Source organism: Anomaloglossus baeobatrachus, chromosome 2 (genome assembly GCF_048569485.1).
Source record: "Anomaloglossus baeobatrachus isolate aAnoBae1 chromosome 2, aAnoBae1.hap1, whole genome shotgun sequence".
Lineage (NCBI taxonomy): Eukaryota > Metazoa > Chordata > Amphibia > Anura > Aromobatidae > Anomaloglossus > Anomaloglossus baeobatrachus.
The window spans coordinates 66,433,350-66,448,251 of record NC_134354.1 but is presented as its reverse complement, the minus strand read 5'-3'; the positions used below and the strand labels follow the sequence as shown (position 1 = coordinate 66,448,251).

The 14,902-nt window shown below is 44.6% G+C and overlaps 1 protein-coding gene across 3 annotated transcripts in view; it reads right to left on the bottom strand.

Moving 5' to 3' along the window:
* LOC142282989 (stomatin-like) overlaps window positions 1–14,902 on the bottom strand; it is a 92,763-nt gene that overhangs the window by 26,479 nt on the left and 51,382 nt on the right. For all 3 annotated transcript variants that reach the window (XM_075333072.1, XM_075333076.1, XM_075333077.1), the window contains one exon: window positions 9,355–9,424. In XM_075333072.1, the coding sequence (XP_075189187.1) occupies window positions 9,355–9,424 (70 nt within the window). The remainder of the gene's footprint in view (window positions 1–9,354; window positions 9,425–14,902) is intronic.

The window sequence follows — 14,902 nt, the reverse complement described above, 5'->3', positions numbered from 1 at the left end:
TCAGGCATCAAAGCTTCTCTCTTTTGTACTCTATTGATATAGAATCATATACGTCGCAATGTGTATTACACTCCGTGCATGTATATTATGTTATATCTTCTAAAAGATTTGTTAAGATGCCATTCCTTTTCTCTCTTGTCTTATACCTTGTTATGACTTAAAAAAATTTAAATAAAGAATTTGTAAATAAAAAAAATAAAAAATGCATGTAAAACATTTTTTTTAAAAAGTTTGTTCGCAGTTTTATTTTTCTGTATTTTGTTGCAACTTTTTAAGAATAATCTATTTAAACCGTATTCTTTAGCACGATCTTAATAAAAAGCCCGCTAGAGTGAGATGACACAGAACCCCATATATAGTAGCGGCCAAAAGTTTAGTATTCTTTTTTAAAGTGTGATTATTTCTGTCTGGTTGTTGTAAGGCCATTTTCCTGGTGATGAGTTGAAAGTGCATGAAGTTGTCATCATGAGACCTTAAAGCGCACCAATCAGCAGGATTTTCCTATATAACCTAAAGCCAGTGCTATACTGGCACTATCAGGCCGAGTCTATACATACCTGTAGTTGTCAGCTAAAATGTATAGGTTTTAAAAATACAAGCAAGTAAAGTCTGTAAAATGAGCAGCTTATTGAGTGACAGCAGCTGCTGATTAGCTGAAAGCTGGGGTGGGTATTCATAGTTATCCCCTCCCCCTGTTATTTATGCTAATTCTATTATACAATAATTTTACTTTGTGACTAAAAGGACCTGTGCTGATGTAATACCCATGTGATCAGAAGGGGCAGGTCCTCAGCCAACAGAAAAATGTTGCTTCCTAGTATAAGCTATGTTGGCTGAGGCCCCGCCCCTTCTGGTCACATGGGTATGACATCAGCACAGGTCCTTTTAGGCACCAAGTAAAATGATTGTATAATAGAATTAGCATAAATAACAGGGGGGGGATAACTATGAATACCCACCCCAGATATCAGTTGCTGCAGCTGCTGTCACTCAACAAGATGCTCATTTTACAGACTTTACTTGCTTGTGTTTCAAAACCTATACATCCGAGCTGAGAACTAAAGTTATGTATACAGGGTGGGCCATTTATATGGATACACCTAAATAAAATGGGTATGGTTGGTGATATCAACTTCCTGTTTGTGGCTCATTAGTATATGGGAGGGGAGAAACTTTTCAAGATGGGTGGTGACCATGGCGGCCATTTTGAATACCATCACATTATGGGTGTCAGGTCTGAGCATTCCTACATGAACAGTGTCCTGGAAAGTGGATTGGTCATCGTGGGCAGTTGAATGGCCACCAAGGTCTCCCGGTCTGACCCCCTTAGACTTTTATCTTTGGGGTCATCTGAATTGTCTGTGCTGTGAAGATACAAGATGAGCAGAATCTGAAACAACGGATACTGGAAGTCTGTGCTAGCATTTCTTCTGCGATGTTGCTATCAGTTTGTCAAGAGTGGGAGAAGAGGGGTGCATTGACAATCCAACACAATGGGCAGCACTTTGAACACATTTTATAAGTGGTCATAAAATTAAAAATAACTAATGAACAAATAAAGTTATGTTAAAACCAAGCACACCATTGTTTTTCTTGTGAAATTCTCAATACGTTTGATGTGTTACATGACCCTGTTCTCATTAGAAAAAATAAAGTTGGATCCAAAATGGCTGACTTCAAAATGGCCACCATAGTCATTACCCATCTTGAAAAGCTTTCCCCCTCCTATATACTAATGAGCCACAAACAGGAAGTTGATATCACCAACCATTCCCATTTTATTTAGGTGTATCCATATAAATATCCCACCCTGTAGAATCAGCCTGATAGCGCCAATATAGCACTGGCTTTAGGTTATATAGCAAAATCCTGCTGATTAGTGCGCTTTAATTTTGCTTCTGAATATAGGACGGGTCATATACTATTTAATGATCATAAACCAGAGAGTAATTTATTGCTTACAATGCCATAACGTTTTGTAGCATAATCTCTTGCTTACTACACCTCACCGACGGGGCATTGAAGCCACTGGGGAATTCAAGACATCTTGAGGAATCTTGCTCCATTCTATTTGCAAATCTGCAAACAATTCATTTTTCTTGCTGTGAGTACGGGCCCCAACTTTTATCCTGAACTCATCACATGGTGCTCTATAGAGTGTAAATCCGGTGATTTTACTTTGGCCATTGCAACAGGTGAACATTTATCTTTGCTAACTAAACTAAATTGGATGTGTGCTTAGGATCATTGTCTTGCTGGAATTTCCAGCCCCTGCTTACTTTGGTTTTACCATGTGGCAGCATTACATTCTTCAGTATATCCTTGTACATGGTAGCATTCATATTTCCATCAATTCTATGCAGAGGGCCAATGGCAGATGCAGAAAAGCAGCCCCAAATCATGACATTACCACCATGTTTCACTGTTTACCACCATGTTTCACTGTAGGCGTTTGGTACCTTACATCATTATGTTTTCCAGTTGAGGAGTATATATTGTGCTGCCATCACTACCAAACAGATTGAACTTTGATTCATCCGACCACAACACCTTAGACCAATCTGTCACTTTCCATTGGCTGTGTTCTTTGGCAATGTAAAATGGCTGTAAAATGGTTGCAGTAAAGGCTAGGGGTTGACTGCCCTGGAAACAAATGTGTATAGGAAATACATTTTTATTTTTTTAAAATGACGTAGGCTCCTGCCTACTTTTAATAACCAGTGTGGGTAAAGCAGACAGCTGCGGGCTGTAACCCTCACTGTCAGTTTTACTTTGGCTGGTTATAAAAAATAGTGGGAATTTAAGTAAATTTTTTAAAAAATGCATGAGCTTTGCCTTATTTTTTGATAACCAGCCAAGATAACACCAGCCACCAGCTGTCAGCTTTATCAGGCTGGGAAGGCTCATGGTTATTTGGCCCAATCCCAGCTTAAAAATAGCAGCCCACAGCAGCCCCAGAAGTGGCGCATCGCATTATATGCACCAATTCTTGCGCTTTGCCCAGCTCTTCCCAATTGTCCTGCTGCGCTGACAATCGAGGTAATATTTTTGGGGTTAATGACAGCAGAGTGCCCGGAGAGCAGGAATGAGTTGGGTTTTTTTATATATGTATGAGATGTGTGCAAGTATAAAGGGGACTAGGTGGTGGTTTATCCTGTATATAGAGGGCTATGTTGGGGCTTATCCTGTATATAGATGGCTATGTGGGCTCTCATGCTGTATATAAGGGGGGCTGTTTATAGTCTCATACTATATATAAGGAGGTCTGTGTCTGGGCTCATACAGTATATAGGGGGAGGGGGTCCTCACCTTTAAAACTGCCTGGGCCCCTGGCTACTCTTAAGGGTGCTTTACACGCTGCGACATCGCTAACGATATATCGTCGGGGTCACGGTGTTTGTGACGCACATCCGGCGTCGTTAGCGACATCGCAGCGTGTGACAGCTAGGAGCGACAATCAACGATGGCAAAAACGTCAAAAATCGTTGATCGTTGACACGTCGCTCCTTTTCATAATATCGTTGGTGGTGCATGCCGCTGGTTGTTCGTCGTTCCTGCGGCTGCACACATCGCTATGTGTGACATCGCAGTAACGACGAACATCTCCTTACCTGCGTCCACCGGCATTGAGGAAGGAAGGAGGTGGGCGGCATGTTCCGCCCGCTCATCTCCGCCCCTCTGCTTCTATTGGACGGCTGGCGTGTGATGTCGCTGTGACGCCGCACGAACCGCCCCCTTAGAAAGGAGGCAGTTCACCGGCCACAGGGACGTCGCAGGGAAGGTAAGTCCGTGTGATGGGTGTAAGCGATGTTGTGCACCACGGGCAGCAATTTGCCCGTGACGCACAACCAACGGAGGCGGGTACGCTTGCTAGCGATATTGCAGCGTGTAAAGTGCCCTTTAATCCATCACAACTTCTGTGTGTCTCTTCTAGTAATATAGCTATGATGCTAGGATGTTGGATCCTCCGCAAGTAGGGCCGGGGCCCCAGGGGGGTAAATGATGGAGTTTGGCGCGGAAAGAAGGTAGGCCACACAAGGGGTGGCTGTGTAACTGGGTTCTTTACTCACAGCAGTTTGATAGTTGATACCCGGAGGAAGGCTCGTCCTCATCGCTAGTTCCCTTAGTCCCAGTGCCGGTTTGGTGACCTGGTGGCGTCTTTCCCCTGCACCCTTCTATAGTCGGTGGGTCCCCGGGGCTTGGAGCGTCTGAGGGTCCCCCCCGGTAGTCTCTCAGTCTTTAGTCCGTACAGCGGCAGTTTGAACCCTGTAGGGTCGGTCTTCCGTTCCGGTCCTTGGTTCTCCCATCACTGCTGATGCCCCCAGACTTTAGGGTCAGTGATGTCCTGGATGGTCCCCTCACTGTGCAGATTTTATCAGGTCTGCTTGGAGCATTTGCCTGACCTAGGGCTCTGTACCCCGTTGGTGCTATGGTTTCGGGAGTACTCCATCGTACTCCACCAGCAACCACACGCCTGGGCCCTCAGGTCACCGTCACACACACCTGTCAGTACGGTTACGTCAGTCTCCTCTCACTTCCACTTACTGACTGTCCGACCCCTCCCACCTGGCTGTCGTCTAGTGGACTGGATCGGCTCCACCCCTGGGTGGCCATCCTTTGGGTCCAACTCTAGTCTGTCACCAGTCCTTGGGGATGGGGAAAAACTGGGATTATAGTATGTTTTGGTGTTACTGGCACTGGCCTTCCGAGTCCTTGGGGGTAGGCCCTGCATCTTTGACAGGATGCAGTACCTTGTAGCTCCTGATGGCTTCAGGGGCGCTACATTATCCCTGTCCCCATTGGGGCTCACAATCTACAGTCCCTATTACAATGGCTTTGGAGTGTGGGAGGAAACCAGAGCCCGCAGAGGAAACCCACGCAAACACAGGGAGAACATATAAACTCCTTACAGATGTTGTCCTTGGTGGGATTTGAACCCAGGACCCCAGCGCTGCAAAGCAACAGTGCTAACTACTGAGCCATAGTACAGTGCTAACCTCTGAGCCACTGTATGGTGCTAACCTCTGAGCCGCTGTATGGTGCTAACCTCTGAGCCACCGTACAGTGCTAACCACTGAGCCACCATACAGTGCTAACCACTGAGCTACCGGGCTGACCAAAGGTATTCATTGAATAGGAGAATCCCCCAGTTGCAGATGTATACACCAGGCCTTGGTTGCTTGCATCATCCACTTAAAACTTTCAATTACAATGCACCCCTTTGCTGTAAACCTACTATACTTATATTTTGTGGTCTGTTATCTATATTTATGTAATTACAGCTAAAAAAGGCTGAATGAGAAATTCTAATATTTCACACGTCTGAATTATCGCTCCAATTGCTGGCCATAAAAAGCATGGAACGCACTTGGACCAATGTAATTACAAAGGGATGACAAGTAAGCAAAAAAATCAGCCGAGTTTTCATGGATGAAACTGACAATGTTTTATACGGTCTTGTGAACCTAGCTTTGAGATATAAGGTTATGAAGCTTTTGTTAGAGGGGGGTGAGGAGCGGATCACGTTACAGATAATTACTAGTCGGGATCTCATGAGCATACCATGGTAATTAGTGATGACTCCTGGGACGTCTACATCCAGGTGTTGTGCTGATTACATTGGTGCTAGGTGCGGGGATGCTGTGCGCCCAAACACCAAGGGTGGAATTTATCAAGGCTATGTTTCATGTGTCAGTTTTGAGTAAATCCAATCAGGCATGGTGTGTCAGTTTCCTGGCATAAATTCCAAAAAATTAGTTACATTGCAGTTTAAAACACCCATTTTGTTTATTCCTGTCCAGTCTTCTGTAAAGAGGACTGGCACTAGGGAAATTAGTCACAAAATTTCTGTGCAAATGCAAATTTATAATTTGTTTTAGCTGCACACAAGGCTCAAATCCGCATCTGTCACATACGGAGTAGGAGAAGTCCATATGCACCATGTGACACACGCGTTCAGGCGTTCAGGCCGATGGGCATCTGACGCACTATAAAAAACACCATAATCAAAGGGGGGACACCAGGGACACTCTAACAATGGTGGGCCCTACGCCAAGGAAGAAGGGTAAGGGGACACCTCCTGAACTCACCTCAAACTGTTATCTGAGCTCCCTAGCGTCCCTATACGAGGAGTTGCAATGCGTCACTGAGAAGGATACTTAATCCCTCACTAGCTCTGCAAACACCCCTGGCTAGGGAGATGGCCGGCGGGAGGCACTAGTCCCACCACTGCACTAATAAACAGAGCGAAAGGAAAGACAGACAGGGGGGTAAATAGAGGGGTCTAAACACCAAAATCCACAGCTGCAGACAGACTACAAACAAGAAGTTGGATGTGCACTGGACAATTCATCAGCAGCTCCTTCCACAAGGATGTCCAGAGTAGAAAGAATTCTCTCAACAGCAAGGACTTCTGGGAAAACCCCACTATTTAAACCTAAAGAGGCGTGGGCTCAAAGCCGCTACAGCTGAACTGCACTGCTAAGAGCTGCTGGCAACAAAACTGACATTAACTCATGAGACACCAAAAGAAAGGAAACTTCATTTAAATGAGGAGTCAAGATGGAAAACAGGGGCTCCAGTCCTAAGGCTGTGACTAGTCTCTAAACAGCAGGGAGACGACTGTGACAGCATCAGACGCTCATGGGAACCTTCATTACAAGTTTTACCATAAATGCTGGACAAAAATAGGAAGAGCAACAGGCTTTATTTTTGTCTGTAAATTAATGGACAAGATGACAGAAACTTAAAGAACTTAACAGCAGTCTGTCACGGGGTGTGACGAGGTAACATTGAACAGGGGCACCTAAACTGACCCTAGGACTAGGGAGCCCTATCTGTCACTGTTCCCATAGATACATCTACCTTCCTAACCTTAGCTCCTGAATAGCCCTGGCCTACACCCTCTTTCCCCCACCCTTGAGGAGGGCCAGGACAGGAGTGGTTTACCTCACAAATCGACAGACAGGGAAAAAACAAAACTCAAACTCACTGCACACACAGAGAAAAGACAATATATGCTCAGGAGGAAATAAAGAATCAGGGAGGAAGTAAACGGACAACGAGAATATTTCCACAACACTCCAAATAACGCACAGGAGATCCCCAGAACATGATCAACACAGCATTGCAAATGAAGCTATAATCGGCATGGGGGAACAGGCTCCACCATTAAGGGAGGAGATTGCTGTGATAGGCCTCCAGTAAACTATGACCCTAGCAGCAATTCACAGGCCAGCAGAATTTGCTACTGCTAAAATGATCACTAATAAGCGCAGAATTGGTTGAAGCCTGAGCCTCCCTGTGCAACTTAAAAGCACCAGAGAAAGCATAGTGTGACGTGCCACACTCTGCGGCGTGAACAGTCAGAAGTCCCCATGACACTTAGTGACTTTAGAGCTGAACACTGTGTGACACACTCAATGCCTGTACTGACTGAGAGTTCACTAGAGAAGAAGCTGTGCAGACAACTGCTGTTACTACAAAACCTGTGCTAAAGAGGGTGTCTAACAAAAACAACCCTTGTCCATAAGTTCTGTTAGGGTGTTTGGACATCACAAAGGAGGATTCCTTGTAGAAATAGGTGCACAAGGTGACTTTTAAGACACTGGCGTAGCCGCATCGTCTTTGCTATGGGAAGACGCTTTTACGTCTTTTGTATCCTTTTTGCGTTGGCTTTGCTGCCATATATCAGAAAGTGACAACTTCCAAGAAGAAGCCGCCAGCAGAACGGTCATTCTTTAGGTCAATTAAAGGCTTTCAAAGATTGAAGTGGTTGAAAGAAGTTCAAAAAGACAGAATATGTGCACAGCAAGTTGTTTTGGAATTGCTGTACATATATTCTTTTTTTAGCACTTTTTTCACATGAGTTCCAGTCAAAATTCACTAGAAAAAGATGAGTGTGAACTTCCCCGAAAATGGGATCAGCTCTGGTTGACAGAAAAGGTTGAATAATTATTGCACATGAAAAGCAGATGAAAAGCTAGGCTAAAAAACATGCGCAAATGCAACATATTTTTCTTTTAATCTGCACCTTTTGTAAAGATGATTTTGCATGAGTTCTCCTGTTTTCTTCTTAAATTAAATCTGTCAACAGGTTTTTGCTACCACATGTGAGAGCAGCATAATGTAGGCAAGGAGAGGGAGATTCTGAATCAGAAGATCTATCACTTAGATTACTGACTGCAGCTGTTCTGACACAATGTGCCTTTTTAGATGTAGCCATGTAGCAGTATCCAGAATGCCATTCCCACCCACACAAGGCTCTCTATAAAGATTGGCTGTGAGGTGCCAAACAGAGGAGGGTGTGTGCCGGACAACATGGTATGAGCCAGCTAACCAACAGCAATGATAAGGGTCTGGTTGCAAAACAAACATCGCAAATAAAAGATCAGACTGTGACAACACAGGCATGCTTGAACTTTCTATGTTAACCCTTACAGCATGCTGGCTTCAGCATATAAAGCAAAAGCCTACAGACCGATTCCCTTTAAATGCTCACCATTATGAGCAAGGTTTGCGTTTTACAGGTGTTTTTGACTGCTTGATCAGTTACAACTTTTTTTAAAATTGTAAACTTTTGGGGAATATGTACTCCTGTCCACCTACCCCCTCCCTCTTCCTTCCCAGAGTGATTTTTTTATATGGAAAAAGAAAAAGTTTTCAGCTCACCTGACAACCAAAGCCGCAAAATCACAGGGATGCACGTGTCCGCAAAAAAAAATAGTCCTTAATCATAAGTGATTAGTTATGATTAAGGACTAGTTTTTTTGCTTTTAACTTCATGGAGTCTGAAACGCGTTAAGTGCTATGTACTACACTTTCCATTATGGTCTTCATATAAATTTTTAATCATGTATCAATAAAGAAAAAAAAAAAATTATTATATTTTTGGAATCGGTGCTGGGTCAATTTTTCCCTTTCTCCATTGATTTTTTTATATGCCTGAAATTTTTTTGCAAATCCTTTTTGTGGAACATGCAATTTTTTGTGCTAAAAATGTACAAACAGGGGTAAACAGAAATATAGAGCATTTTTATTTTTCAACAAAATTCATGCACCATAATGAAAATATTGTGTGCCTAAAAAAAATAATGAATACAACAAGACAAAATGTTTAAAGTGGCTAAAAAACAAATGATGAATTGGGGCCCAAGTGCCCATATTTTACACTTACAATCACAGAAGGCCAGGATGCATTGCTATATTTCTATGTGTGGCCATACCAGCCAGCTTCTATCTTCTTTTTTTTACTGTCCTCTATTTTCTAGGACTATTTGCTTCATATATTCACTTATGATTAAATCTTGTATTACAGAATATCTCATGTAATGGCTCCAATATGCAGATACATACCTGGTCCTTTAGCTCCGGATCTAACCCTCCCCAACCGGAATATGACGGCTCGCTCATATTCCTGAACAATCTAGAAAGAGAACATGTCTTATTAGTCTTTAGAGCATTTATAAAGTTATTCATGTGAATAATAAGAAACCTGTCACTCAAGAAGAATGAGGTGGGGAGAAGTTGCTGGGGACCCGCCTTTTGGACTAGTCACCCGTGTTGTTTGGACTCAGGCAGCTTTTAAAAAGAACCTGTCAGCATGATTTTGTAAAGTAAAGACATGGCTGTAATGTTGCTGTAAGGGCAGAGGCAGACAAGCGTATTTTCTATTCGAGTCTGAATAAAAAATCTGAATTGTAATTGGCCCCATGGTCTAACATTGGCCCAAGCGTATTCCGAGATTTTGTTAGATCGCACTTGGATGGAAAATACCCATCTGAGTGCGATCTGACCAAATCTTGGAACACACTTGGGCCAATGTTAGACCATGGGGCCAATTACAATTCAGATTTTTTCCTCAGACATCCGAGAGAATTGGAGCACACAATCCTGATACTTAGATCAAATGTTGATCAAAATTTTAGCATAATCAATACAGCTGTCTGCCCCTGAATACATTGACACTGTTGGTGAAGAAATCCACCTTGTTGTTCTTTAATCTCCATTTGAAGCTTTCTCTTTATTAGGTTTGGATGCACAGGGGTCATCCTGTACACCGGGTCTTCTCCTCCCTGTCTGTGATTCCGCGATTCCTTGCCTGTCTCCAGTCTATGAATGACTTGTCTCCTCTATTTGAAATCTCTGTGGCGATCTGTCAATATGATGCATGGGGACCAAAGAATCACAGTCAGGAAGGAGAAGACCCAGTGTACAGTCGGACAATCATTGTCACACGGAGTTTTGTTCAAAACTCTGATTGTCATTGCGGCATCAGACGCTGTTCACACTACAGATTCTGACACTGCACCCTATTGTTTCTCTGGTGTTTCTGTATTACACAGGCAGGTTCAGGCATCTACCACCTGTGTGCTCATTCATGGTCAGGCATACAAGAGTTAACATCTGCTAACTTGCTGGTTACCTCTGAGATGACATATTGGAAATCTATCACATTTACTCCCCGCCTTTTTAAGATGGTGGATTCGTCTTCCCATGCTGATTATAGTTTATTGCTGTGTTGGTCAGTGCGCTGTTGTGTCCCAGTCTTGCTGGTGATTATACTGCATGGTGCTTGGAGTTGTTGCGGAATTCTCGCGTTGTCTTCTTGTTTCCTCCCTGCTCTTATTTTCTTCCTTAGCTCTTATTGTCTTATACCTATGTATGAGTGTGTGTTTTTGGATTCCCCTGTTTATCTATCTGTTGGTTTTATCACACTCCTGTTTCAGCTCTCCCCTGGGGTAGTGGGGGCAAGGGGTATAACAGGAGTAAGGCAAGGAAGGTGGCTAAATAAGACATTCTCACCTTCAGAGGTAACTGAGATAAGGGATAGCTAGGGTCCCCCTAGCCTAAGGGTACCGTCACATTTTAGCGACACTCCAGCGATCCCACCAGCGATCTGACCTGGTCAGGATCGCTGGTGCGTCGCTACATGGTCGCTGGTGAGCTGTCAATCAGGCAGATCTCACCAGCGACTAGTGACCAGCCCCCAGCGACGCGTGGAAGCGATGCTGCGCTTGGTAACTAAGGTAAATATCGGGTAACCAAGTGCTTGGTTACCCGATATTTACCTTGGTTACCAGTGCACACCGCTTAGCGCTGGCTCCCTGCACTCGTAGCCAGAGTACACATCGGGTTAATAAGCAAACCATTTCGCTTATTTACCCGATGTGTACTGCGGCTACGTGTGTAGGGAGCAGGGAGCCGGCACTGACAGCCTGAGAGCGGCGGACGCTAGTAACCAAGGTAAATATTGGGTAACCACGCAAAGCCCTTCGCTTGGTTACCTGATATTTACCTTGGTTACAGCTTACCGCAGGCTGCCAGAAGCCGTCTCCCTGCTTCCTGCACATGCACATGCAGATCGTTGCTCTCTCGTTGTCAAACACAGCGATGTGTGCTTCACAGCAGGAGAGCAACGTCCAAAAAATGAACCAGAGCAGTGTGTAATGAGCAGCGATTTCACAGCAGGGGCCAGATCGCTGCTCAGTGTCTCACACAGCGAGATCGCTAATGAGGTCACTGGTGCGTCACAAAAACCGTGACTCAGCAGCGATCTCGCTAGCGATCTCGCTATGTGAGAAGTACCCCTAAAGGCCAGTCTAGGAGCCCATGTCCCCAGCTTTCTGCACATCTGTGAAACTAATTAGCAGAACACTGCAAATAATGGGTAAAGAAGAACCACAAAGTGGATTTATTTACCAAAGGTATCAATGTAATCAGCATTATAGAGACATTACAGCCATGTCTTTACTTTACATTACAAAATCCTGCTGACAGTTTCTCATTGAATGTATGTTTTTCTCTAAAACTCCACAGTGTCAGAATAAAACATACTTGGCTTAGATGATACATCCTGCATCTGATACATGCCAGTATTGCCCCAGTAGTGGTTTGGGATCTGTACCTCACTCCCCTAGGCTGCTCAGGATCCTATCAACTACTGGTATACATTTTTTTCCATTCCCACTCTGAGGTGTTATTGGTATTTTTTTGGGGAAGGGCAAGCACTAGAATGCTTGGGTGCTTGTTCCATGATTCAAGCTGGTCAGACGCTCGGACAAGCTCAATGTGAGTACCGAGCATTATGGAAAATTAATGATTAGCCTGTTCAGGTCTCCGCCCACATACCGCCAGCCATAAACAGGGCATTTCTGACAGAAGGGAGGATAAGGGGTTTTTTTTTCTTCGTTTCTTTGGGTCACACTACATCCGAGAACGGTGTTTTATCTCCCTGGGGTGCCTGCACACATCATGCAATGAAGCAAGCCTGTGTGTTGTGCTCATTGTTTCACGGACAAAATATCTGAACACCCGCCATACCTGGCTGAGCTCCACAAGTACCAGAGCACACTAATGCTTAATTGGTTTCTGAGCAGTGCCAAACACGTTTACCCATCACTAGCGCTTTTACCAGCAGTGTCGGACTGGCTCCCGGAGAAACCGGCAGTAATACCAGTCCTGGCTGTGGTTGGATGGATTGAACTCCGGAGCTCTCACCTGAGCTCCAGAGTGCAGCCTGGACTGAATAGTGGGTTTTCAGGGCCAAACTGCAAGGGCCGACTGATTCCTCGGCGATTGCAGTTCAGTTCATGACAGCTGTGGACAGGCCGGGCTGAACTCCGCAGCTCAGGTGAGAGCTCTGGAGTTCAATGCAGTTAACCACAGCCAGGACTGGTATTACTGGCGGTTTCTCTGGTAGCCAGTCCGACACTATTTACCAGTGTTTATCCTGCGCTTTTTATGTAGCACTATGTGTTGTTATTATGATGTACATGTCCTTCTGATATTGGTAATAAGATGTATTCCTATTGCTGCCATGTTTTGGCATTACTATGTGTGCTAGAAGAAAGAAGCGCTAATAGGGTTTTACCCCATAAATAACAGGTTAGTAATGTATATTAATACACTCACCCAAAATGGTTGTGATGGGTCACAACCACCATAGATAGCATAAGATAATGGCGGCTGCCGCGGCCCCACGTGCGGGAGTCTTCAGTGTAAGAGGAGAAAAAGGGGTTAAACCCGCGCAATCCGCCAAATAAGATGTAGAGATGTTGATAGATTAATCACTCTTTTATTCCATAGGTCTACGCGTTTCAAGGTACAGAGACCTCTTCCTCAGGACCAGAAAATCCTGTTGATTTTCTGGTCCTGAGGAAGAGGTCTCAGTACCTTGAAACGCATAGACCTATGGAATAAAAGAGTGATTAATCTATCAACATCTCTACATCTTATTTGGCGGATTGCGCAGGTTTAACCCCTTTTTCTACTCTTACACTGAAGACTTGGCATTACTATGGGCAGCAGTTTACTTTGATTTGTAACTGCCTTTAGAAGCAGATTGCTAAAGTCTCACAATTGTAATTATTAACCGTGTAGCTGTCTCCGGGTCAGAGTCCAGTTTCTTTGTTCTATACTGCAGTTTTATTGCTTTTTTTCTCGTCTGTTTGATGTATATCAATAAAGATTATTATTGTAATTCTGGGTATCTTGCTTCCATTGTTTATCGGACCTCTATATTTTCTGAGAGTACCCCTCTTGGCTGTTGGCCATTTATAGGTGTTTATACCTGTAATTCGGACAGACTGTATCAGGTTCACTTTGAGGTCATGTGCGCACTAGAAAGTGACTTTTTCTCAAGGAAAATCCAGAGCCTCTTAAAGAATCCCGTACCTGCGGTAAAAAAACGCACCAAAACCGCAACGAAATCCACATGCGGTTTTGCCACGGTTTGGTGCAGATTTGCCACGGTTTTTCCGCAGGTTGGTCTTTGCGGATTTTTACCATTATCTATGGCAAAAAACGCAGGGACCTGCAGAAAAGAAGTGACATGCTCATTAATTCCGCAGCGGAAATTCCGCGGATAACTCTGCAGGTATAAAAAACCGCATTGTGCGCACAGCATTTTTTAATACCCATAGGTTTTGCTGGGGAATGACTGCAGAAAGGTTATAAACATTTTCTGCAGCAAATCTGCGGAAAATCCGCAGTAAATCCACAGCGTGCGCACATAGCCTGAGGCCTTGTTTACACATTGACTATTTGGTGAGATTTTGTACTTCAGTATTTGTAAGACAAAACCAGGAGTGAGACAATTCAGAGGAAAAGTATAACAGAAACATGGGCACCACTGCTGCATTTTTCACCTACTCCTGGTTTTGGCTACAAATACTGAGGTAAAAATCTCACCAAGTAGTCAACGTGTACATGTAGCACCCCTGAAGCCATCAGGGAGCTACAAGGTTCTGCATCCCCACCAGGATGCTGGGCCTACCTCCTAGGGCCCCGGAAGACCAGTGCCGGTCACACACAAAAACTCCAGGTAATCCCAGTTTTTCCTAACAATCCCCCATACAATGGTACAAGGCTAGGGTCGGACTAATGGATAGCCGCCTAGAGGTGGAGCCAGTGCGCTAGTTGACCAGGTGGGAGGGGCAGACAGGGACAGAGAGTCAGTCAGTCGGTCAGAGGAGTGAGAGGAGTGAAGGTGGACGTGAGGAGATGCACTGTCAAGGAGTTGACAGTAACCTGGTACCCAGGAGGATAGTTGCTGGTGGAGTACTCCCGGAACTATGCACCAACGTGGTACAGGACCCTAGGTCAGGCCGAAGCTCCAGGCAGGCCTGTTAACACCTGCTCAGCGAAGAGACTATCAAGAACCTCGCTGACCCTAAAAATCCGAGACTCAGTAGCAAAGAGAGAGCCGAGGACAGGACCAGAGATTCCAACCCCACAGGGTTCACGCTATCATCATACGGACAACAGTAGAAAGAAACACCACCGGACGGGGACCCCCAGTTGCGCTACGCCACGGGAACCCACTAACCAGAGACAGTTGCAGGGCAAGAAGGTACCAGAGAACCAAACTGGCACTGGGACAAAGAGGACCTGAAGGTGAAAC